Source organism: Lampetra fluviatilis, chromosome 64 (genome assembly GCF_964198595.1).
Source record: "Lampetra fluviatilis chromosome 64, kcLamFluv1.1, whole genome shotgun sequence".
In the NCBI taxonomy this organism is placed as follows: domain Eukaryota; kingdom Metazoa; phylum Chordata; class Hyperoartia; order Petromyzontiformes; family Petromyzontidae; genus Lampetra; species Lampetra fluviatilis.
The window spans coordinates 4,369,948-4,392,578 of NC_136338.1; the positions used below are offsets into that span (position 1 = coordinate 4,369,948).

General features: G+C 56.9%; 1 protein-coding gene across 1 annotated transcript in view; it reads left to right on the forward strand.

Moving 5' to 3' along the window:
- Positions 1 to 574: 574 nt before the first annotated feature.
- PDE3A (phosphodiesterase 3A) overlaps positions 575 to 22,631 on the forward strand; it is a 201,665-nt gene continuing 179,608 nt past the window's right edge. The window contains exon 1 of the mRNA XM_078882253.1: positions 575 to 2,857. Within this exon, the coding sequence (XP_078738379.1) occupies positions 1,499 to 2,857 (1,359 nt within the window). The 5' untranslated portion in view covers positions 575 to 1,498. The remainder of the gene's footprint in view (positions 2,858 to 22,631) is intronic.

The following is a 22,631-nucleotide window of genomic DNA, read 5'->3' on the forward strand; positions in this document are numbered from 1 at the left end:
GGGGAGGATGGGAGAGGGAGGGGTTAGGGGGGGAGTAGGGAGGGGTTAGGGGGGGGTGAGGGGTAGGGGGGTGAGGGGTAGGGGGGTAGGGGGGAGGGGAGGGAGGGGTTAAGGGGGGAGTAGGGAGGGGTTAGGGGGAGGTGAGGGGTAGGGGGGAGGGGGGTAGGGGGGGGAGGAGGGGAGGGAGGGGTTAGGGGGGGGTGAGGGGTAGGGGGGAGGGGGGTAGGGGGGGTGAGGGGGGTAGGGGGGGTGGGGGGGATGAGGGGTAGGGGGGGGAGGGGGGTAGGGGGGGTGAGGGGTAGGGGGGTAGGGGGTAGTGAACTGTAATGGAGGGAGGAATGGGGATGGAGGAGGAGGATGGGGGGAGGAGCGGTGAGCGAAGCGAAGAGATGGAGGGATGATGGAGAAAGGGAGGGGTGTAGGGGAGGGAGGAGGGTAGGGGGGGAGGGGTTAGGGGGGGAGTAGGGAGGGGTTAGGGGGGCAGGGGAGTGAGGAGGGGTTAGGAGTGGGGAGCGGGGGGAGCCAGGAGTGTCCCGTAGACGCACTTGGCTCGAGCGACTCGGAGCGCGGCCTCTCCGCGGTGGTGGCGGTGGAGCTGTGAGCGGACACACGTGTACACACACACACGTGTACACACACACACACGTGTACACACACACACACACACGTGTGTACACACACGCTTGTACACACACACACACACACGTGTACACCCACACACACACGCGCACACACGCGTGTACACACAACAACAACAACAACCGCCGTGGCGGTAACGTCACCACGACGCTTGTGCCAGGCTATGTGCACCTTGAGGCCACACACACACACACGTGTACACACACACAAGTGTACACACACACACGTGTGCACACACACAAGTGTACACACACACACACGTGTACACACACACACAAGTGTACACACACACACACGTGTACACACACACACACGTGCACACACGCACGCACGGGATGCGAGGAGGTGGTGACAGGAGACACCGTGGCCACGCATTGCCGCGCGCGCTGCCCTTGCCCTAACAGCTCCTCCTGCTGCCCCTGCTGCCCCTACACGTGACTACTCCTGCTGCCCCGACACGTGACCACTCCGTCTACAGCTGCTGCCCCGACGCACGTGACTACTCCTGCTGCTGCTGAAGCTGCCCCTACACACGTGACCACTCCGTCTACAGCTGCTGAAGCTGCTGCCCCGACACGTGACCACTCCGTCTATAGCTGCTGCCCCGACGCACGTGACTACTCCTGCTGCCCCTGCGAGTAACTACTCCTCCTGCTGCCCCTGTGAGTAACTACTACTGCTGCTCCTGCTGCCCCTACACGTGACTGCTCCTGCTGCCCCTACACGTGGCTCCTGCTGCTGTTGCCGCTGCTGCTGCTGCTGCTGCTGGGCGCTCGGGCAGCCGACGAGGAGCCGAGGAGGGAGAAGGGACGAGGAGAAGGGAGGACGAGGGAGCAGCAGCAGGAGCAGCAGCAGGAGGATGAGCGCGGAGCGACCCGCGCCTGCTCCGCGCTCCCCGAGCCGAGGCGCGGCGTCGTCGTCGTCGTCGTCGTCCCGTGCCGAGTCGTCGTCGTCCCGTGCCGAGTCGTCGTCGGCGTGGCGCAGCCCGGACAGCAACGGCTGCGTGAAGGCCGCGTGCTGTGACGAGCAGCAGCAGCAGCAGCAGGAGAAGCAGGAGCAGCAGCAGCAGCAGCAGGATCAGCAGCAGCAGCAGGAGCAGCAGCAGGAGGAGGGCGAGGAGGAGCGAGACTCCGCGAGCCCAGCCCGGAGGAGTCGCTGCGTGGCGCTCTTCTGCGTCGCCGTCGCGGTCGGCACTGCCATAGTCCTGGGCTGCATCTCATCATCATCATCACCGTCATCACCATCATCACCTCCATCGGCTACCTCCTCCACGGCTACAGCCACCAGCAGCGTGCAGCTGACGATCACCATGAGGCTGGAGGGCGCGCTGCGTGCCGCGTGCGCCACGCTCGTGCCGCTGCTCGCCCTCGTGGGAGCTTTCTTCTGGCTCTCGCTGTGGCTCACACGACGACGACGACGCGGCTCCGGCTCCCTCGCTCCGCGTGGAGACGACCACGAGGAAGAAGACGACGACGACGACGACATCAACGAGCGCGCTCGAGACGGAGCCTCGCTCGGAGGTGGACACCACGCCGCCGGCTTCATCCCCCGTCTCGCCGCCGCGTGCTGCGTCGCCGAAGCGACCCTCCAACTTTGCGTGCGCAGCGAAGCGCTCACCGCCACCCTCTCCGCCGCGTTGCCCCCCCTGCTCGCAGCCTCCGCGTGGCTGGCTCCCGCGTCCCACTCCGTGTCGGCTCCGCACCGCGTGGCTCTCGCTGCAGCCACGGCAGCGGCTCGACTCGTGGCTCTGTGCGCGCTCGACGCTGCGCCCGTGCGCGCTCGTCCCTACGCGGGCTACGCGAGCGCCCTCGTTGGCTCGCTGCTCGCCGCGAGGTTGAGACGCTCGGCACTGATGCTGCGTCTCGCCTCGGGTCGACGGGGTCGAGGGGATCGAGTTGATCGAGGGGGTCGTGGTGGAGGTGCTGAGCCGGCGGCGGCGGCGGTGGTGGTGGTTGGGGGGGGAGAGGCGGCGAGGAGAGGAGGGAGGGTCGGGGGGGTCTCCACCTCTTCGGCGGTCTCCTCCTGCTCCTCGGCTGTGGCGTCGATGTCGTCGATGAGGTCGAGACGTCGTTCAAGTTCGTTCGTCTCCAGTGACGCCATCCCAGGGGTCGGTTCCATCGGTGCTGCTGCGGCTGCTGCGGCTGCTGCTGCTGCTCACGGAGCCGCGGGGGGACGACTTCATCGGAGGACTTCGCTGCCGTGCGCACAGTGGGGGCCGGTGAGGCGCGGGGCAAACTTGACACGTGTGGGTGCTGTGTGGTGTGTGTGTGGGGGGTGTGTGTGGTGTGTGGTGTGTGGTGTGCTGTGTGGGGGGTGTGTGTGGTGTGTGGTTTGTGTGGTGTGGTGTGTGTGGTGTGCTCACCACCACCACCACATGTGGTGTGTGTATGCTGGGTGTGGTGTGTGTAGTGTGTGCGGTGTGTGCGGTGTGTGTGGTGTGTGTGCTCACCACCACGTGTGGTGTGTGTGCTGTGTGTGTGTGGTGTGTGGTGTGGTGTGTGTGGTGTGGTGTGTGTGGTGTGTAGTGTGTGTGTGTGGTGTGTGTGTGTGGTGTGGTGTGTGTGGTGTCGTGTGCTCACCACCACCACCACACGTGTGCTGTGTGTGGTGTGGTGTGTGTGTGGTGTCGTGTGCTCACCACCACCACGTGTGGTGTGTGTGCTGTGTGTGTGTGGTGTGTGTGTGGTGTCGTGTGCTCACCACCACCACCACGTGTGGTGTGTGGTGTGTGTGCTGTGTGGTGTGTGTGTGGTGTGTGTGTGTGGTGTGTGTGCTGTGTGTGTGTGGTGTGTGTGTGTGTGGTGTGTGTGTGTGTGTGTGGTGTGTGTGCTGTGTGGTGTGTGTGTGGTGTGTGGTGTGTGGTGTGTGGTGTGTGGTGTGTGGTGTGTGGTGTGTGTGTGGTGTGTGTGTGGTGTGTGTGTGGTGTGTGTGTGGTGTGTGTGTGGTGTGTGTGTGGTGTGTGTGTGGTGTGTGTGTGGTGTGTGTGTGGTGTGTGGTGTGTGTGTGGTGTGTGTGGTGTGTGTGTGGTGTGTGTGTGGTGTGTGTGTGGTGTGTGTGTGGTGTGTGTGTGGTGTGTGTGTGGTGTGTGTGTGGTGTGTGTGTGGTGTGTGTGTGGTGTGTGTGTGGTGTGTGTGTGGTGTGTGTGTGGTGTGTGTGTGGTGTGTGTGTGGTGTGTGTGTGGTGTGTGTGTGGTGTGTGTGTGGTGTGTGTGTGGTGTGTGTGTGGTGTGTGTGTGGTGTGTGTGTGGTGTGTGTGTGGTGTGTGTGTGGTGTGTGTGTGGTGTGTGTGTGGTGTGTGTGTGGTGTGTGTGTGGTGTGTGTGTGGTGTGTGTGTGGTGTGTGTGTGGTGTGTGTGTGGTGTGTGTGTGGTGTGTGTGTGGTGTGTGTGTGGTGTGTGTGTGGTGTGTGTGTGGTGTGTGTGTGGTGTGTGTGTGGTGTGTGTGTGGTGTGTGTGTGGTGTGTGTGTGGTGTGTGTGTGGTGTGTGTGTGGTGTGTGTGTGGTGTGTGTGTGGTGTGTGTGTGGTGTGTGTGTGGTGTGTGTGCTCCCCATGCAGTGGGGCGCATGTCGCGTCCGGCCAATCCTCGCGGCTCTCCGCGTGGCTCGTTGATGTCGCTGCTGCGGTTATGATGATGCTGATGCTCATGATGATGCTGATGCTCATGATGATGCTGATGCTCATGATGATGCTGATGCTCATGATGATGCTGATGCTCATGATGATGCTGATGCTCATGATGATGCTGATGATACCGATGTTGATGATGATACCGATGCTGATACTCATGATGCTGATGATACCGATGATACCGATGCTGATGCTCATGATGCTGATGATACCGATGATACCGATGTTGATGATGATACCGATGATGATACCGATGTTGTTGATGATACCGATGCTGATGCTCATGATGCTGATGATACCGATGTTGATGATGATACCGATGTTGATGATGATACCGATGCTGATGATACCGATGCTGATGATACCGATGCTGATGATACCGATAATAATGATGCCGATGATGGGCCTATGGGTCTCCACCAGGGCATGGCTCAAGGCGTGGGGGGGGGGGCTTTAGGGACTTTAGCCCAGCTGCAGGGGGTCTCCGGCGATGAAGTGAAAAGTCGTTCCACTTGTTGTGAATGCTGAATTGTATTCGTTGCTCGCCTTGTAAAAAGATTCCTTTCATTTTTCATTTAACTTTGTTTTCCTTTTGCAAATATTACTGGGGGGAGGGGGGGGGGTGTGGCTTCACAGTAATTGTAGCCCAGAGGGCCTACACAATCTTAATCCGGCCCTGGTCTCCATGTGCGTGAACGTGTCCCGATGTGAATCTGTAGCTCTCCGTGCGAGGCTATGGGCTCTCCATGTGTGCTACAAGTCTCTATACCAGCCTCTGCGTATCTATGCCACTCTATGGGTCTCTATGCCAGTCTATGGGTCTCTATGCAGGTCTATGGGTCTCTATGTGAGTCTATGTGTCTCTATGCCAGTCTATGGGTCTCTATGCAGGTCTATGGGTCTCTATGCTGGTCTATGGGTCTCTATGCCAGTCTATGGGTCTCTATGCCGGTCTATGGGTCTCTATGCCAGTCTATGAGTCTCTATGCCAGTCTATGAGTCTCTATGCCAGTCTATGGGTCTCTATGCCAGTCTATGGGTCTCTATGCCGGTCTATGGGTCTCTATGCCAGTCTATGGGTCTCTATGCCGGTCTATGGGTCTCTATGCCAGTCTATGAGTCTCTATGCCAGTCTATGGGTCTCTATGCCAGTCTATGGGTCTCTATGCCAGTCTATGGGTCTCTATGCCAGTCTATGAGTCTCTATGCCAGTCTATGGGTCTCTATGCCAGTCTATGAGTCTCTATGCCGGTCTATGAGTCTCTATGCCGGTCTATGAGTCTCTATGCCGGTCTATGGGTCTCTATGCCGGTCTATGGGTCTCTATGCCGGTCTATGAGTCTCTATGCCAGTCTGTGGGTCTCTATGCCAGTCTATGGGTCTCTATGCCAGTCTATGGGTCTCTATGCCAGTCTATGAGTCTCTATGCCGGTCTATGAGTCTCTATGCCAGTCTATGGGTCTCTATGCCAGTCTATGGGTCTCTATGCCAGTCTATGGGTCTCTATGCCAGTCTATGGGTCTCTATGCCAGTCTATGAGTCTCTATGCCGGTCTATGAGTCTCTATGCCAGTCTATGAGTCTCTATGCCAGTCTATGGGTCTCTATGCCGGTCTATGAGTCTCTATGCCAGTCTATGGGTCTCTATGCCGGTCTATGAGTCTCTATGCCGGTCTATGAGTCTCTATGCCAGTCTATGGGTCTCTATGCCGGTCTATGAGTCTCTATGCCGGTCTATGAGTCTCTATGCCAGTCTATGGGTCTCTATGCCGGTCTATGAGTCTCTATGCCAGTCTATGGGTCTCTATGCCAGTCTATGGGTCTCTATGCCGGTCTATGGGTCTCTATGCCGGTCTATGGGTCTCTATGCCAGTCTATGGGTCTCTATGCCAGTCTATGAGTCTCTATGCCAGTCTATGAGTCTCTATGCCGGTCTATGGGTCTCTATGCCGGTCTATGGGTCTCTATGCCGGTCTATGGGTCTCTATGCCAGTCTATGGGTCTCTATGCCGGTCTATGGGTCTCTATGCCGGTCTATGGGTCTCTATGCCAGTCTATGGGTCTCTATGCCAGTCTATGGGTCTCTATGCCGGTCTATGGGTCTCTATGCCAGTCTATGGGTCTCTATGCCAGTCTATGAGTCTCTATGCCGGTCTATGGGTCTCTATGCCGGTCTATGGGTCTCTATGCCGGTCTATGGGTCTCTATGCCAGTCTATGGGTCTCTATGCCGGTCTATGGGTCTCTATGCCGGTCTATGGGTCTCTATGCCAGTCTATGAGTCTCTATGCCGGTCTATGGGTCTCTATGCCGGTCTATGAGTCTCTATGCCAGTCTGAGTCTCTATGCCAGTCTATGGGTCTCTATGCCGGTCTATGAGTCTCTATGCCAGTCTATGAGTCTCTATGCCGGTCTATGGGTCTCTATGCCAGTCTGTGGGTCTCTATGCCAGTCTATGAGTCTCTATGCCAGTCTATGAGTCTCTATGCCGGTCTATGGGTCTCTATGCCAGTCTATGGGTCTCTATGCCAGTCTATGAGTCTCTATGCCAGTCTATGAGTCTCTATGCCAGTCTATGAGTCTCTATGCCAGTCTATGAGTCTCTATGCCAGTCTATGAGTCTCTATGCCAGTCTATGAGTCTCTATGCCGGTCTATGGGTCTCTATGCCAGTCTGTGGGTCTCTATGCCAGTCTATGAGTCTCTATGCCAGTCTGAGTCTCTATGCCGGTCTATGAGTCTCTATGCCGGTCTATGGGTCTCTATGCCGGTCTATGGGTCTCTATGCCGGTCTATGGGTCTCTATGCCAGTATATGGGTCTCTATGCCAGTCTATGGGTCTCTATGCCGGTCTATGGGTCTCTATGCCAGTCTATGGGTCTCTATGCCAGTCTATGGGTCTCTATGCCGGTCTATGGGTCTCTATGCCGGTCTATGGGTCTCTATGCCAGTCTATGGGTCTCTATGCCAGTCTATGGGTCTCTATGCCGGTCTATGGGTCTCTATGCCGGTCTATGGGTCTCTATGCCAGTCTATGGGTCTCTATGCCAGTCTATGGGTCTCTATGCCGGTCTATGGGTCTCTATGCCGGTCTATGGGTCTCTATGCCAGTCTATGGGTCTCTATGCCAGTCTATGGGTCTCTATGCCAGTATATGGGTCTCTATGCCGGTCTATGGGTCTCTATGCCGGTCTATGGGTCTCTATGCCAGTCTATGGGTCTCTATGCCAGTATATGGGTCTCTATGCCGGTCTATGGGTCTCTATGCCGGTCTATGGGTCTCTATGCCAGTCTATGGGTCTCTATGCCGGTCTATGGGTCTCTATGCCGGTCTATGGGTCTCTATGCCAGTCTATGGGTCTCTATGCCAGTCTATGGGTCTCTATGCCGGTCTATGGGTCTCTATGCCGGTCTATGGGTCTCTATGCCAGTCTATGGGTCTCTATGCCGGTCTATGGGTCTCTATGGCGGTCTGTGGGTCTCTATGCCGGTCTATGGGTCTCTATGCCAGTCTATGGGTCTCTATGGCGGTCTGTGGGTCTCTATGCCGGTCTATGGGTCTCTATGCCAGTCTATGGGTCTCTATGCCAGTCTATGGGTCTCTATGGCGGTCTGTGGGTCTCTATGCCGGTCTATGGGTCTCTATGCCAGTCTATGGGTCTCTATGCCGGTCTATGGGTCTCTATGCCAGTCTATGGGTCTCTATGCCGGTCTATGGGTCTCTGTGAGTCTGTAGATCTCTGCTCCGTGTGGCTAATGATGGCGATGCAAAGCTACAGCTGCAACATCCAGCTGGTTCACAATACGGGGGGTGATTGCGTCTGGAGTAGCGGGCCTGTGAATCATCATCGTTTGTACCAGAGGTCGCAAACGGGTTTTGATTCCTTACCCGTACCCGGCCGCACCAGGGTCGCAAACGGGTACCCGTACCCGTACCCGGCCGGGTACGGGTAGGGTACGGGTATCGGGTACCTGATTGCGACCTCTGGGGTGATGCCACGTTGCAGGCGCGGGTGGGTTGATTCTAGGAACTTGATTTGTGAGAAGAGACAAGACGTTGGGAAATGAGTGACAAACGGTGACTCACCAGTGACTCACGGCCTACCCGTACCCGTACCCGGCCGCACCAGGGTCGCAAACGGGTACCCGTACCCGGCCGGGTACGGGTAGCCGGGTATCGGGTACTCGGTTGCGACCTTTGGTTTGTACAGATCTCCGTGTGGGCCTATGGGTCTCTGTGTGCCGTCTGTGGGTCCCAATGTGAATCCACACCTCTCCGTGCGAGGCTGCGGGTCTCTATGCCAGTCTACGAGTCTCCATGTGAGTCTGCCGTGTGATTGCGTCTGGAGTAGCGGACTTGTGAATCATCATCGCTACTGCTGCTGCTGTGATGATGATGATGATGACGCCTCGTTCGTACAGATCTCCGTGTGGGCCTATGGGTCTCCGTGTGCGTCCCAATGTGAATCCATCGCTCTATATGTGAGGCTATGGGTCTCTATGCCACTCTCTGGGTCTCTATGCCGGTCTATGGGTCTCTATGCCAGTCTATGGGTCTCTATGCCAGTCTATGGGTCTCTATGCCAGTCTATGGGTCTCTATGCCGGTCTATGGGTCTCTATGCCGGTCTATGGGTCTCTATGCCAGTCTATGGGTCTCTATGCCAGTCTATGGGTCTCTATGCCAGTCTATGGGTCTCTATGCCAGTCTATGGGTCTCTATGCCAGTCTATGGGTCTCTATGCCAGTCTATGGGTCTTTATGCCGGTCTATGGGTCTCTATGCCAGTCTATGGGTCTCTATGCCGGTCTATGGGTCTCTATGCCAGTATATGGGTCTCTATGCCGGTCTATGGGTCTCTATGCCAGTATATGGGTCTTTATGCCGGTCTATGGGTCTCTATGCCAGTATATGGGTCTCTATGCCGGTCTATGGGTCTCTATGCCAGTCTATTGGTCTCTACGGCTCGTGATGGTGGTGCTGAGTAGCAACAGATGTATCGTCAAGGATGGTTGAACGAGCCGAGGGAGTGAATCATCATCGCTGCTGCTGCTGCGTCTCCACCTCCTCCTCCTCCTCTGACTGCGACTTTTCGTGTTTTGTAAACGGGGCATCGAGTCCACGTTACCCGCTCCGAGGGTCCTCTGATCGGTGTGTGGTGAGACGCAGTCACAACGCACAATGCGTGTCCGCTCACCAACTCGCTCGCGGGCTCACTCACTCGCTCACTCACCAACTCGCTCACCAACTAGCTCACTCACCAACTCGCTCGCTCACTCACCAACTCGCTCACCAACTCGCTCGCTCACCAACTCACTCACCAACTCACTCACCAACTCGCTGACCAACTCGCTCGCTCACTAACTAACTCACTCACCAACTCGCTCGCTCGCTCACCAACTCACTCACCAACTCACTCACCAACTCACTCACCAACTCGCTCACCAACTCGCTCACCAACTCGCTCGCTCGATCACCAACTCGCTCGCTCGATCACTCACTCACCAACTCGCTCACCAACTCACTCACCAACTCACTCACCAACTCGCTCACCAACTCGCTCGCTCGATCACCAACTCGCTCGCTCGATCACTCACTCACCAACTCGCTCACCAACTCACTCGCTCACCAACTCACTCACTCACCAACTCGCTCGCTTACTCACCAACTCACTCACCAACTCGCTCACTCACCAACTCGCTCGCTCACCAACTCGCTCGCTCACCAACTCGCTCGCTCACCAACTCGCTCGCTCACCAACTCGCCCGCTCACTCACCAACTCACCAACTCGCTCGCTCACTCACCAACTCATCCACCAACTCACTCACTCACCAACTTACTCGCTCGTTCACCAACTCGCTCGCTCGTTCACCAACTCGCTCGCTCGCTCAACAACTCACTCGCTCACTCACTCACTCACCAACTCGCCCGCTCACTCACCAACTCACTCACCAACTCACTCGCTCACCAACTCGCTCACTCACCAATTTGCTCACTCACCAGTCATTCACTCACTCATCATTCACTCACCAGTTTACAATCACTCACCATTCACTTACCCCCTATGCATATTAATCCAACGCGAGTTGAACCGTATGCGCCCCCCCCCCACGACCTCCTGTACACCGGGCGAGGTAGTTAACATCTCCTAGCAACCGTGGTGATGATGATGAGTGAGACGCAAACTCCAAATACACAGCAGCAGGTGTCAGGGTTGGGATCGAAACCACGACCTCCTGTATACCTGGCGAGGTAGTTAATATCTCCTAGCCACCGTGATTATGATGATGATGATGATGAGACACGCAAACTCCAAATACACAGCAGCAGGCGTGAGGGTCGGGATCGAACCCACGACCTCCTGTACACCTGGCGAGGTAGTTAACATCTCATAGCCACCGTGATGATGATGAAATACGCAAACTCCAAATACACAGCAGCAGGCGTGAGGGTCGGGATCGAACCCACGACCTCCTGTACACCTGGCGAGGTAGTTAACATCTCATAGCCACCGTGATGATGATGAAATACGCAAACTCCAAATACACAGCAGCAGGCGTGAGGGTCGGGATCGAACCCACGACCTCCTGTACACCTGGCGAGGTAGTTAACATCTCATAGCCACCGTGATGATGATGATGATGATGAAATACGCAAACTCCAAATACACAGCAGCAGGCGTCAGGGTCTGGATCGAACCCACGACCTCCTGTACACCTGGCGAGGTAGTTGGTGAGTGAGCCACCGTGATTATGATGATGATGAAATACGCAAACTCCAAATACACAGCAGCAGGCATCAGGGTCGGGATCGAACCTCCTGTATACCTGGCGAGGTAGTTGGTGAGTGAGTTGGTGAGTGAGTTGGTGAGTGAGCCACCGTGATTATGATGATGATGATGAAACACGCAAACTCCAAATACACAGCAGCAGGCGTCAGGGTCGGGATCGAACCCACGACCTCCTGTAGACCAGGCGAGGTAGTTAACATCTCGCCAACCATTCGATGGGGCCCATCGCGATGGGGTGAAGTGTGGTGGTTGTGGTGCCTCTTGAGCCGTGGCGACTTCCCTGCCCCAACCGCAGCCTCCACGCTTGCTCCTTGCCGGCTCTTGGTCCGCATCGGCCACGCACCCACATTCGGTGGTTGAACGCAGCTGGGTAGTGGTCCTGGTGGTGGTGGTGGTGGCGGTGGTGGTGGTAGTGGTAGTTGTGTTGGCGGTGGTGCTGGCGGTGATGGCGGGGGTGGTGGTGGTGGCGGTGGTGCTGGTGGTGGTGTTGGTGGTGGCGCTGGTGGTGTTGGCAGTGGTAGTGGTGGTGGTGGTGCTGGTGGTGGCAGTGGTGGTGCAGGCGGTGATGGCGGTGGTGAGGTCGGTGGTGGTGGCAGTGGTGGCAGTGGAGGTGGTCGCGGTGTTGGCGGTGGTAGTGGTGGTAGTGGTGATGGTGGTGGTGGCGGTGGTGCTGGTAGTGGTGGTGGTGTCTACGCTGTTGCTGCTTCTGCTGCTGCACGTGGCTGTGATCCAGCGCTGTGAAGGCAGCAGCAGCAGGAGCGGGGGTTGGTGGGTCACTCACAGACGGGCTGTGGAACTCGCTTCACTGCTCGTGGATGAGAGTCGAGGGGGAGTCGTGTACCCGCTGGCTCTGCCGGGGCAAGGCGGTACAGCAAAGTGCGTGGAAACAGGACCCTGCGGGGTGGGCTGGTAGGAACGAATAACCAAATAATATAAACATAATGTATTATTACACTTGTTAAGCCAGGAAAGCCCCACTGAGTCAAAAGGTTTTTGTAGGGTCCTGCCAAGTGTTTGCAGTAGGGGGCGATGTTGATACACGGACGGACGGACGGACGATATAATCTATTGGTGGTCTGGTCCACTTCATTCCTACCAGTATAATCTCCATCTGTCCCATCTGTACGTGTGCGGGGGATAGAGCGTTGCACCCTCGCGCGAGGCGTGGGGGGCGTTTTCTCCAGTGGAGGCTACTCCGGTCCCATCCTCCCCACGTGAGTGATCATAATCACAAACTCGTCGTCGTGAATCGCCTGACACGCATCTTACAAAGCATCTTGCAATTAAATCGTACGAATAATACTCATTGGTTCTTTGGGTAAAGTCACGGAGGGTATAACATTTAAATAAATCACGACGTTTCGGGCGCAACAGAAGCGTCCGTCATCAGGTGGGAAAGCACCAAAGAGTGGATTCCTGCAGTCACGAAAGCTTCAAATGAAGACTTACAAATAATCTTACAAATAAATTTAAATATTACAAATGAATTTTACGAATAAATCTTACAAATAAATCGTACAAATAATCTCACGAATAATCTTACAAATACATCTTTCAAATACATATTGCAACTAAATATTACAAATAAATCGTACACATAATCGTACACATATTCTTACAAAGAAATCTTCAAAATATGGTACAAATATTCTTAAGAATACATCTTACAAGTAACGTTACAATAATCATACAAATAAATATTACAAAGAAATCTTCAAAATATCCTACACATATTCTCACGAATACATCTTACAAATGACATTACAAATGATCTTGCAAATAAATATAACAAATGAATCTTACTAATAATCGTACCAAGTTTACAACCCCAACGTCGCCGTGGCAGGAACCTCCTGAAAATGGGTCACGTGTCCCTCCTGGATAAAGAATCAAAGTCATCGACGGAATTTGTTTGAGCGCGAGCGTCAACTCTGGACCCGTTTAGACATGTTGGGGTCTCATCAGCAGCACGGAGTCAGACTCATTGCTTGAACACAATTCTGGTGGCGTGCCCAGATGGTTTCGACATGTAGGATCTCATCAGCAGCAATGAGTCAGACTCGCTGCTTGAACACAATTCTGGTGAAATGCCCAGATGGTTTCGACATGTAGGAAATCATCAGCAGCAAGGAGTCAGACTCGATGCTTGAACACAATTCTGGTGGAGTGCTCAGATGGTTATGGACAAGAACCGGTTTCGACATGTAGGATCTCATCAGCAGCAAGGAGTCAGACTCGATGCTTGAACACAATTCTGGTGGAGTGCTCAGATGGTTTCGACATGTAGGATCTCATCAGCAGCAAGGAGTCAGACTCGCTGCTTGAACACAATTCTGGTGAAATGCCCAGATGGTTTCCACATGTAGGATCTCATCAGCAGCACGGAGTCAGACTCGCTGCTTGAACACAATTCTGGTGAAATGCCCAGATGGTTTCGACATGTAGGATCTCATCAGCAGCAAGGAGTCAGACTCATTGCTTGAACACAATTCTGGTGAAATGCCCAGATGGTTTCGACATGTAGGATCTCATCAGCAGCAAGGAGTCAGACTCGCTGCTTGAACACAATTCTGGTGAAATGCCCAGATGGTTTCCACATGTAGGATCTCATCAGCAGCAAGGAGTCAGACTCGCTGCTTGAACACAATTCTGGTGGAGTGCCCAGATGGTTTCGACATGTAGGATCTCATCAGCAGCAAGGAGTCAGACTCGCTGCTTGAACACAATTCTGGTGGAGTGCTCAGATGGTTTCGACATGTAGGATCTCATCAGCAGCAAGGAGTCAGACTCGCTGCTTGAACACAATTCTGGTGGAGTGCTCAGATGGTTTCGACATGTAGGATCTCATCAGCAGCACGGAGTCAGACTCGCTGCTTGAACACAATTCTGGTGGAATGCCCAGATGGTTTCGACATGTAGGATCTCATCAGCAGCAAGGAGTCAGACTCGCTGCTTGAACACAATTCTGGTGGAGTGCCCAGATGGTTTCGACATGTAGGATCTCATCAGCAGCAAGGAGTCAGACTCGCTGCTTGAACACAATTCTGGTGGAATGCCCAGATGGTTTCGACATGTAGGATCTCATCAGCAGCAAGGAGTCAGACTCGCTGCTTGAACACAATTCTGGTGGAGTGCCCAGATGGTTTCGACATGTAGGATCTCATCAGCAGCACGGAGTCAGACTCGCTGCTTGAACACAATTCTGGTGGAGTGCCCAGATGGTTTCGACATGTAGGATCTCATCAGCAGCAAGGAGTCAGACTCGCTGCTTGAACACAATTCTGGTGGAATGCCCAGATGGTTTCGACATGTAGGATCTCATCAGCAGCAAGGAGTCAGACTCGCTGCTTGAACACAATTCTGGTGGAATGCCCAGATGGTTTCGACATGTAGGATCTCATCAGCAGCAAGGAGTCAGACTCGCTGCTTGAACACAATTCTGGTGGAATGCCCAGATGGTTTCCACATGTAGGATCTCATCAGCAGCAAGGAGTCAGACTCGCTGCTTGAACACAATTTTGGTGAAATGCCCAGATGGTTTCGACATGTAGGATCTCATCAGCAGCAAGGAGTCAGACTCGCTGCTTGAACACAATTCTGGTGGAATGCCCAGATGGTTTCCACATGTAGGATCTCATCAGCAGTAAGGAGTCAGACTCGCTGCTTGAACACAATTTTGGTGAAATGCCCAGATGGTTTCGACATGTAGGATCTCATCAGCAGCAAGGAGTCAGACTCGATGCTTGAACACAATTCTGGTGGAGTGCTCAGATGGTTATAGACAAGAAACGGTTTCGACATGTAGGATCTCATCAGCAGCAAGGAGTCAGACTCGCTGCTTGAACACAATTCTGGTGGAATGCCCATATGGTTTCGACATGTAGGATCTCATCAGCAGCAAGGAGTCAGACTCGCTGCTTGAACACAATTCTGGTGGAGTGCTCAGATGGTTTCGACATGTAGGATCTCATCAGCAGCAAGGAGTCAGACTCGATGCTTGAACACAATTCTGGTGGAATGCCCAGATGGTTTCGACATGTAGGATCTCATCAGCAGCAAGGAGTCAGACTCGCTGCTTGAACACAATTCTGGTGGAATGCCCAGATGGTTTCGACATGTAGGATCTCATCAGCAGCAAGGAGTCAGACTCGATGCTTGAACACAATTCTGGTGGAGTGCTCAGATGGTTTCCACATGTAGGATCTCATCAGCAGCAAGGAGTCAGACTCGCTGCTTGAACACAATTCTGGTGGAATGCCCAGATGGTTTCCACATGTAGGATCTCATCAGCAGCAAGGAGTCAGACTCGATGCTTGAACACAATTCTGGTGGAGTGCCCAGATGGTTTCCACATGTAGGATCTCATCAGCAGTAAGGAGTCAGACTCGCTGCTTGAACACAATTCTGGTGGAATGCCCAGATGGTTTCCACATGTAGGATCTCATCAGCAGCAAGGAGTCAGACTCGCTGCTTGAACACAATTCTGGTGGAGTGCTCAGTTGGTTATAGACAAGAACCGGTTTCGACATGCACGGTCTCATCAGCAGCGTCGAGGATTACCCCCCCCCCCCCTACACGAAGTAGACGCTGGGGGTTGGTGGGTTGGTGGGGGATGGGGTGGTGGGGGGGTGGATGGATGGATGGCTTCTCCATTTCTTTATTTGCTGTGTTGACTTTTAATCGGCGCAGCGAAGCCTCCTCCTCCTCCTCCAGCTTAGCAGCCCGCTGAAGTCCGCGTCGCGTTCCAAGTTGGGGAGGTCTCTTTTCTTTTTTTACGATCAGTGGAAACAAGAAGATGCTCGGTGTATTCGGCACTTTGCCTCGTTCATCATTTCGTAATTTTTTTTTGACTTTGCTTTATGTAAAACCCACACCTCTCGCTCGCTCTCTCGGTCACTCTCTCGGTCACTCTCTCGGTCACTCTCTCGCTCACCCTCTCGCTCACCCTCTCGTTCACCCTCTCGCTCACCCTCTCGCTCGCTCACCCTCTCGCTCACTCTCTCGCTCGCTCACCCTCTCGCTCACCCTCTCGCTCACCCTCTCGCTCACCCTCTCGCTCACCCTCTCGCTCGCTCACCCTCTCGCTCACCCTCTCGCTCGCTCACCCTCTCGCTCGCTCACCCTCTCGCTCGCACACCCTCTCGCTCGCTCACCCTCTCGCTCGCTCACCCTCTCGCTCGCTCACCCTCTCGCTCTCTCGGTCGCTCTCTCGCTCGCTCTCTCGGTCGCTCTTTCGCTCGCCCTCTCGCTCGCCCTCTCGCTCGCCCTCTCGCTCGCCCTCTCGCTCGCCCTCTCGCTCGCCCTCTCGCTCGCCCTCTCGCTCGCCCTCTCGCTCGCCCTCTCGCTCGCCCTCTCGCTCGCCCTCTCGCTCGCCCTCTCGCTCGCCCTCTCGCTCGCCCTCTCGCTCGCCCTCTCGCTCGCCCTCTCGCTCGCCCTCTCGCTCGCCCTCTCGGTCGCCCTCTCGCTCGCTCTCTCGCTCGCTCTCTCGCTCGCCTTCTCGCTCGCCCTCTCGCTCGCCCTCTCGCTCGCCCTCTCGCTCGCCCTCTCGCTCGCCCTCTCGCTCGCCCTCTCGCTCGCCCTCTCGCTCGCCCTCTCGCTCGCCCTCTCGCTCGCCCTCTCGCTCGCCCTCTCGCTCGCCCTCTCGCTCGCCCTCTCGCTCGCCCTCTCGCTCGCCCTCTCGCTCGCCCTCTCGCTCGCCCTCTCGCTCGCCCTCTCGCTCGCCCTCTCGCTCGCCCTCTCGCTCGCCCTCTCGCTCGCCCTCTCTCGTTCTGCACGCAGCCCTTCTCGCAGTCCGACGGCCTCCGACGGGTAGCTCACATCAGCATGCAGAGCTCCCCGTCATCACATGGAGTTAAGTGGGGGGGAGTAGTGGGTGGAGGGCGTTCAGTCAAAGTTGAAAGAGTTCAGTTACGCGGAGAGCAATAAGTTAAGTAGGGGGGGGGGGGGTGTTGGTGGGGGAACGTTGCGCTCCGTTTGAGATTCACTGGTACGTGGCGGAGTGACTGACCCCACGCTCGCTCGCTCGCTCGCTCTCCTGCTCCCTCATTCTCTCTCTCTCATTATTATTTTTTACGATGAGAGGAATCAAGAAGATGCTCGGTATAGTCGGCACTTTGCCTCGTGCATCATTTCATAATTTTTTGAAATTATTTTGAATTTTTTTTTATTTTCTCTCTCATTTTTTTACGATCAGAGGAATCAAGAAAGATGCTCGGTATAGTCGGCACTTTGCCTCGTTCATCATTTCGTAATTTTTTATTTATTTTTATTTTTTATTTTCTCTCTCTTTATTTTTTTTTACGATCAGTGGAAACAAGAACATGTTGCTTGCTGGAGTCGGCACTTTGCCTCGTTCATAGTTTAGTTTTTAGTTTTTTTTTTCTTCAATGCTTTGCTTTGTGTGACCCCCCCCCCCCCCACCTGTTTAAATGAAATATTTCACGAAAGATTTCAAGCTCTGCTCTTTCTTACCCTCTTTTTTTCTCTAGTTTTTCTTTGTTGTCTTTCTTACCCTCTCTCTCCCTACTCTGTCTGTGTTCCCCCTGTGTTTTATATGTACATGTTTTTTTTTAACTACGACAAGCTCTCTCATTCTCTCTCTCTCTCTCATACTCACTCGCTCGCTCTCGCTCTCTCTGTGTGTCTGGAGAACTCGGTCCGAGTTCAAAGTGCAGAGGCAGTTAACGAGCAGAGTTGCTGCGCTTGTTGGGAAAGCGCTCTCCTCCACCTCTCTGTCTCCTCCACCCCTCTCTCCTCCACCTCTCTGTCTCCTCCACCTCTCTGTCTCCTCCACCCCTCTCTCCTCCACCTCTCTCTCTCCTCCACCTCTCTCTCTCCTCCACCCCTCTCTCTCTCCTCCACCTCTCTCTCTCCTCCACCTCTCTCTCTCCTCCACCTCTCTCTCACCTCCACCTCTCTCTCTCCTCCACCTCTCTCTCTCCTCCACCTCTCTCTCTCCTCCACCTCTCTCTCTCCTCCACCTCTCTCTCTCCTCCACCCCTCTCTCTCTCCTCCACCTCTCTCTCTCCTCCACCTCTCTCTCTCCTCCACCCCTCTCTCTCTCCTCCACCTCTCTCTCACCTCCACCTCTCTCTCTCACCTCCACCTCTCTCTCTCTCCTCCACCCCTCTCTCTCACCTCCACCTCTCTCTCTCCTCCACCTCTCTCTCTCCTCCACCCCTCTCTCTCTCCTCCACCTCTCTCTCTCCTCCACCTCTCTCTCTCCTCCACCTCTCTCTCACCTCCACCTCTCTCTCTCCTCCACCTCTCTCTCTCCTCCACCTCTCTCTCTCCTCCACCTCTCTCTCTCCTCCACCTCTCTCTCTCCTCCACCCCTCTCTCTCTCCTCACCTCTCTCTCTCTCCTCCACCTCTCTCTCTCCTCCACCCCTCTCTCTCTCCTCCACCCCTCTCTCTCTCCACCTCTCTGTCTCCTCCACCTCTCTGTCTCCTCCACCCCTCTCTCCTCCACCTCTCTCTCTCCTCCACCTCTCTCTCTCCACCTCTCTCTCTCCTCCACCTCTCTCTCTCCTCCACCCCTCTCTCTCTCCTCCACCCCTCTCTCCTCCACCTCTCTGTCTCCTCCACCTCTCTGTCTCCTCCACCCCTCTCTCCTCCACCTCTCTCTCTCCTCCACCTCTCTCTCTCCTCCACCCCTCTCTCTCTCCTCCACCCCTCTCTCTCTCCTCCACCTCTCTCTCTCCTCCACCTCTCTCTCTCCTCCACCCCTCTCTCTCCTCCACCCCTCTCTCTCTCCACCTCTCTGTCTCCTCCACCTCTCTGTCTCCTCCACCTCTCTCTCACCTCCACCTCTCTCTCTCCTCCACCCCTCTCTCTCTCCTCCACCTCTCTCTCTCCTCCACCTCTCTCTCTCCTCCACCCCTCTCTCTCTCCTCCACCCCTCTCTCTCTCCTCCACCTCTCTCTCTCCTCCACCTCTCTCTCTCCTCCACCTCTCTCTCACCTCACCTCTCTCTCACCTCCACCTCTCTCTCTCCTCCACCTCTCTCTCACCTCCACCTCTCTCTCTCACCTCCACCTCTCTCTCTCTCCTCCACCTCTCTCTCACCTCCACCTCTCTCTCTCTCCTCTCCACCTCTCTCTCACCTCCACCTCTCTCTCACCTCCACCTCTCTCTCTCTCCTCCACCTCTCTGTCTCCTCCACCTCTCTCTCTCCTCCACCTCTCTCTCTCCTCCACCTCTCTGTCTCACCTCCACCTCTCTCTCTCCTCCACCTCTCTGTCTCACCTCCACCTCTCTCTCTCCTCCACCTCTCTCTCTCTCCTCCACCTCTCTCTGTCTCCTCCACCTCTCTCTCTCTCCTCCACCTCTCTCTCTCCTCACCTCTCTCTGTCTCCTCCACCTCTCTCTCTCCTCCACCTCTCTCTCACCTCCACCTCTCTCTCACCTCCACCTCTCTCTCTCACCTCCACCTCTCTCTCTCCTCCACCTCTCTCTCTCTCCTCTCTCTCTCCTCCACCTCTCTCTCTCACCTCCACCTCTCTCTCTCACCTCCACCTCTCTCTCTCCTCCTCCTCTCTCTCTCCTCCACCTCTCTCTCTCACCTCCACCTCTCTCTCACCTCCACCTCTCTCTCACCTCCACCTCTCTCTCACCTCCACCTCTCTCTCTCCTCCACCTCTCTCTCTCCTCCACCTCTCACTCTCCTCCACCTCTCTCTCAGCTCCACCTCTCTCCTCCACCTCTCTCTCTCCTCCACCTCTCTCTCACCTCCACCTCTCTCTCTCCTCCACCTCTCTCTCTCCTCCACCTCTCTCTCTCCTCCACCTCTCTCTCTCACCTCCACCTCTCTCTCACCTCCACCTCTCTCTCACCTCCACCTCTCTGTCTCCTTCACCTCTCTCTCCTCACCTCTCTCTCTCTCCACCTCTCTCTCCTCTCCTCACTCTCTCCTCCACCTCTCTCTCACCTCCACCTCTCTCTCTCACCTCCACCTCTCTCTCACCTCCACCTCTCTCTCTCCTCCACCACTCTCTCTCTCACCTCCACCTCTCTCTCTCACCTCCACCTCTCTCTCACCTCCACCTCTCTCTCTCCTCCACCTCTCTCTCTCACCTCCACCTCTCTCTCTCCTCCACCTCTCTCTCTCCTCCTCTCTCTCTTTTTTTTACGATCAGTGGAAACAAGAAGATGCTCGGTGTAGTCAGCACTTTGCTTCGTTCATCATTTCGTAATTTTTTTTAAACTTTGCTCTATGTAAACCCCCACCTCTCTCGCTCACTCTCTCGCTCACTCTCTCGCTCACTCACTCTCTCGCTCACTCTCCCGCTCACACTCTCGCTCACTCTCTCTCGCTCACTTTCTCGCTCACTCTCTCGCTCACTCTCTCTCGCTCACTCTCCCCGCTCACACTCTCGCTCACTCCCCTCACTCACTCTCTCGCTCACTCTCTCGCTCACTCTCTCGCTCACTCTCTCGCTCACTCTCTCGCTCACTCCCTCGCTCACTCTCTCGCTCACTCCCTCGCTCACTCTCTCGCGCACTCTCTCGCTCACACTCTCTCGGTCGCTCTCTCGCTCGCTCGCTCACTCTCTCGCTCACTCTCTCGCTCACTCGCTCACTTCACTCGCTCACATCACTCGCTCGCTCTCTCGCTCGCTCTCTCGCTCGGTCGCTTCTCTCGCTCGCTCTCTTGCTCGCTCTCTCGCTCGCTCTCTCGCTCGGTCGCTCTCTCGCTCGCCCTCTCGCTCTCTCTCGTTCTGCACGCAGCCCTTCTCGCAGTCCGACGGCCTCCGACGTGTAGCTCATATCAGCATGCAGAGCTCCCCGTCATCTGCCACCGAGCACACGGCCTCCTCCATCGCCCACTGCTCTCCTCCACCCTCTCCCCTCCCCTCTCCTCCCTCCTCCCCTCCCTCCCCCCTCCCCCCTCCCCCCCTCCCCTCCTCCCCCCCTCCCCTCCCCTTCCCTCTCCCCTCCCCCCTCCCCCCCTACCCTCCTCCCCTCCCGCCCTCCCCTCCCCCTCCCCTCCCCCCTCCCCCCTCCCCTCCTCCCCCCCCTCCCCTCCCCTCCCCCCTCCTCTCCTCCCCTCCCCTCTCCCTCCCCCCGTCCCCTCCTACCCCCCTCCCCTCCCCCTTCCCTCTCCCCTCCCCCCTCCCCCCCTACCCTCCTCCCCCTCCCGCCCTCCCCTCCTCCCCTCCCCTCCCCCCTCCTCTCCTCCCCTCCCCTCTCCCCTCCCCTCCTCCCCCCCTCCCCTCCCCTCCCCCCTCCCCTCCTCCCCCCCTCCCTCCTCCTCCTCCCTCCTCCTCCTCCCTCCCCTCCCCCCTCCCCTCCCCCTCCCCTCCCCCCTCCCCTCCTCCCTCCTCCCTCCCCCCTCCCCTCCTCCCCTCCCCCCTCCCGCCCTCCCTTCTCCCCCTCCCCCCACCCTCCCCTCCCCCCTCCCCTCCCCTCCTCCCTCCCCTCCTCCCCTCCCCTCCCCCCTCCCCTCCCCCCTCCCCTCCTCCCTCCCCTCCTCCCCTCCCCTCCCCCCCTCCCCTCCTCCCCTCCTCCTCCTCCTCCCTCCCCTCCCCCTCCCCTCCCCCCTCCCCTCCCCCCCTCCCCTCCCTTCCTCCCCCCCTCCCCTCCCCTCCCCCCCTCCCACCCTCCTCCCTCCCCTCCCCCCTCCCTCCTCCCCTCCCCCTCCTCCTCTCCCCTCCCCCCTCCCCTACCCTCCCCCCCTCCCCCCCTCCCCTCCTCCCCTCCTCCCCTCCCGCCCTCCCTCCTCCCTCCTCCCCCCCTCCCCTCCCCCCCTCTCCTCCTCCCCTCCCCCCTCCCCTCCTCCCCTCCCCCTCCTCCTCTCCCCTCCCCCCTCCCCTACCCTCCCCCCTCCCCCCCTCCCCTCCTCCCCTCCTCCCCTCCCGCCCTCCTCCCCTCCTCTCCCCCCTCCCCTCCCCCCCTCCCCTCCCCTCCTCCCTCCCCTCCTCCCCTCCCCCCCTCCCCCCCTCCCCCCCTCCCCCCCTCCCCCCCTCCCCTCCTCCCCCCCTCCCCCCCTCCCCTCCTCCCCCCCTCCCCTCCTCCTTCCTCCCCTCCTCCTCCCTCCCCTCCCCCCTCCCCTCCCCCTCCCCTCCCCCCTCCCCTCCTCCCCCCTCCCTTGCCCTCCGCTACCCCCCTCCCGCCCTCCCCTCCTCCCCTCCCCTCCCCCCTCCCCCCCTCCCCTCCTCCTCCCTCCCCTCCCCCTCCCCTCCCCCCCTCTCCTCCCCTCCCCTCCCCTCTTCCCTTCCTCCCCTCCCCCTCCCCCCTCTCCCCTCCCCTCCCCCCTCCCTCCTCCCCTCCCCTCCTCCCCTCCACCACAGCGAGCTGCCTGACAGCCCGCGGAAGTAGACCTGAAAGCACTGCTTCTGAGTCCCGTTCCGAGTTGAGGGGGGGGTGTGTAGGTGTGGTGTGGGGGGGTCAGGCACCGTTCCCTCTGAGCCCCCCATCTCTCCCCCGGGCCCCCCCCCCCCCCTGCTCTACAGGACGACGTTTTCGTCGCACGGCTGCTTGTGTGTTTGGCCTCAAGGTGCACGTGGCCTGGCACAAGCGTCGTGGTGACGTCACCGCCACTTAGTGGCGAATGGCGGTTGTTGTTGTGTTGTTGTGGTGG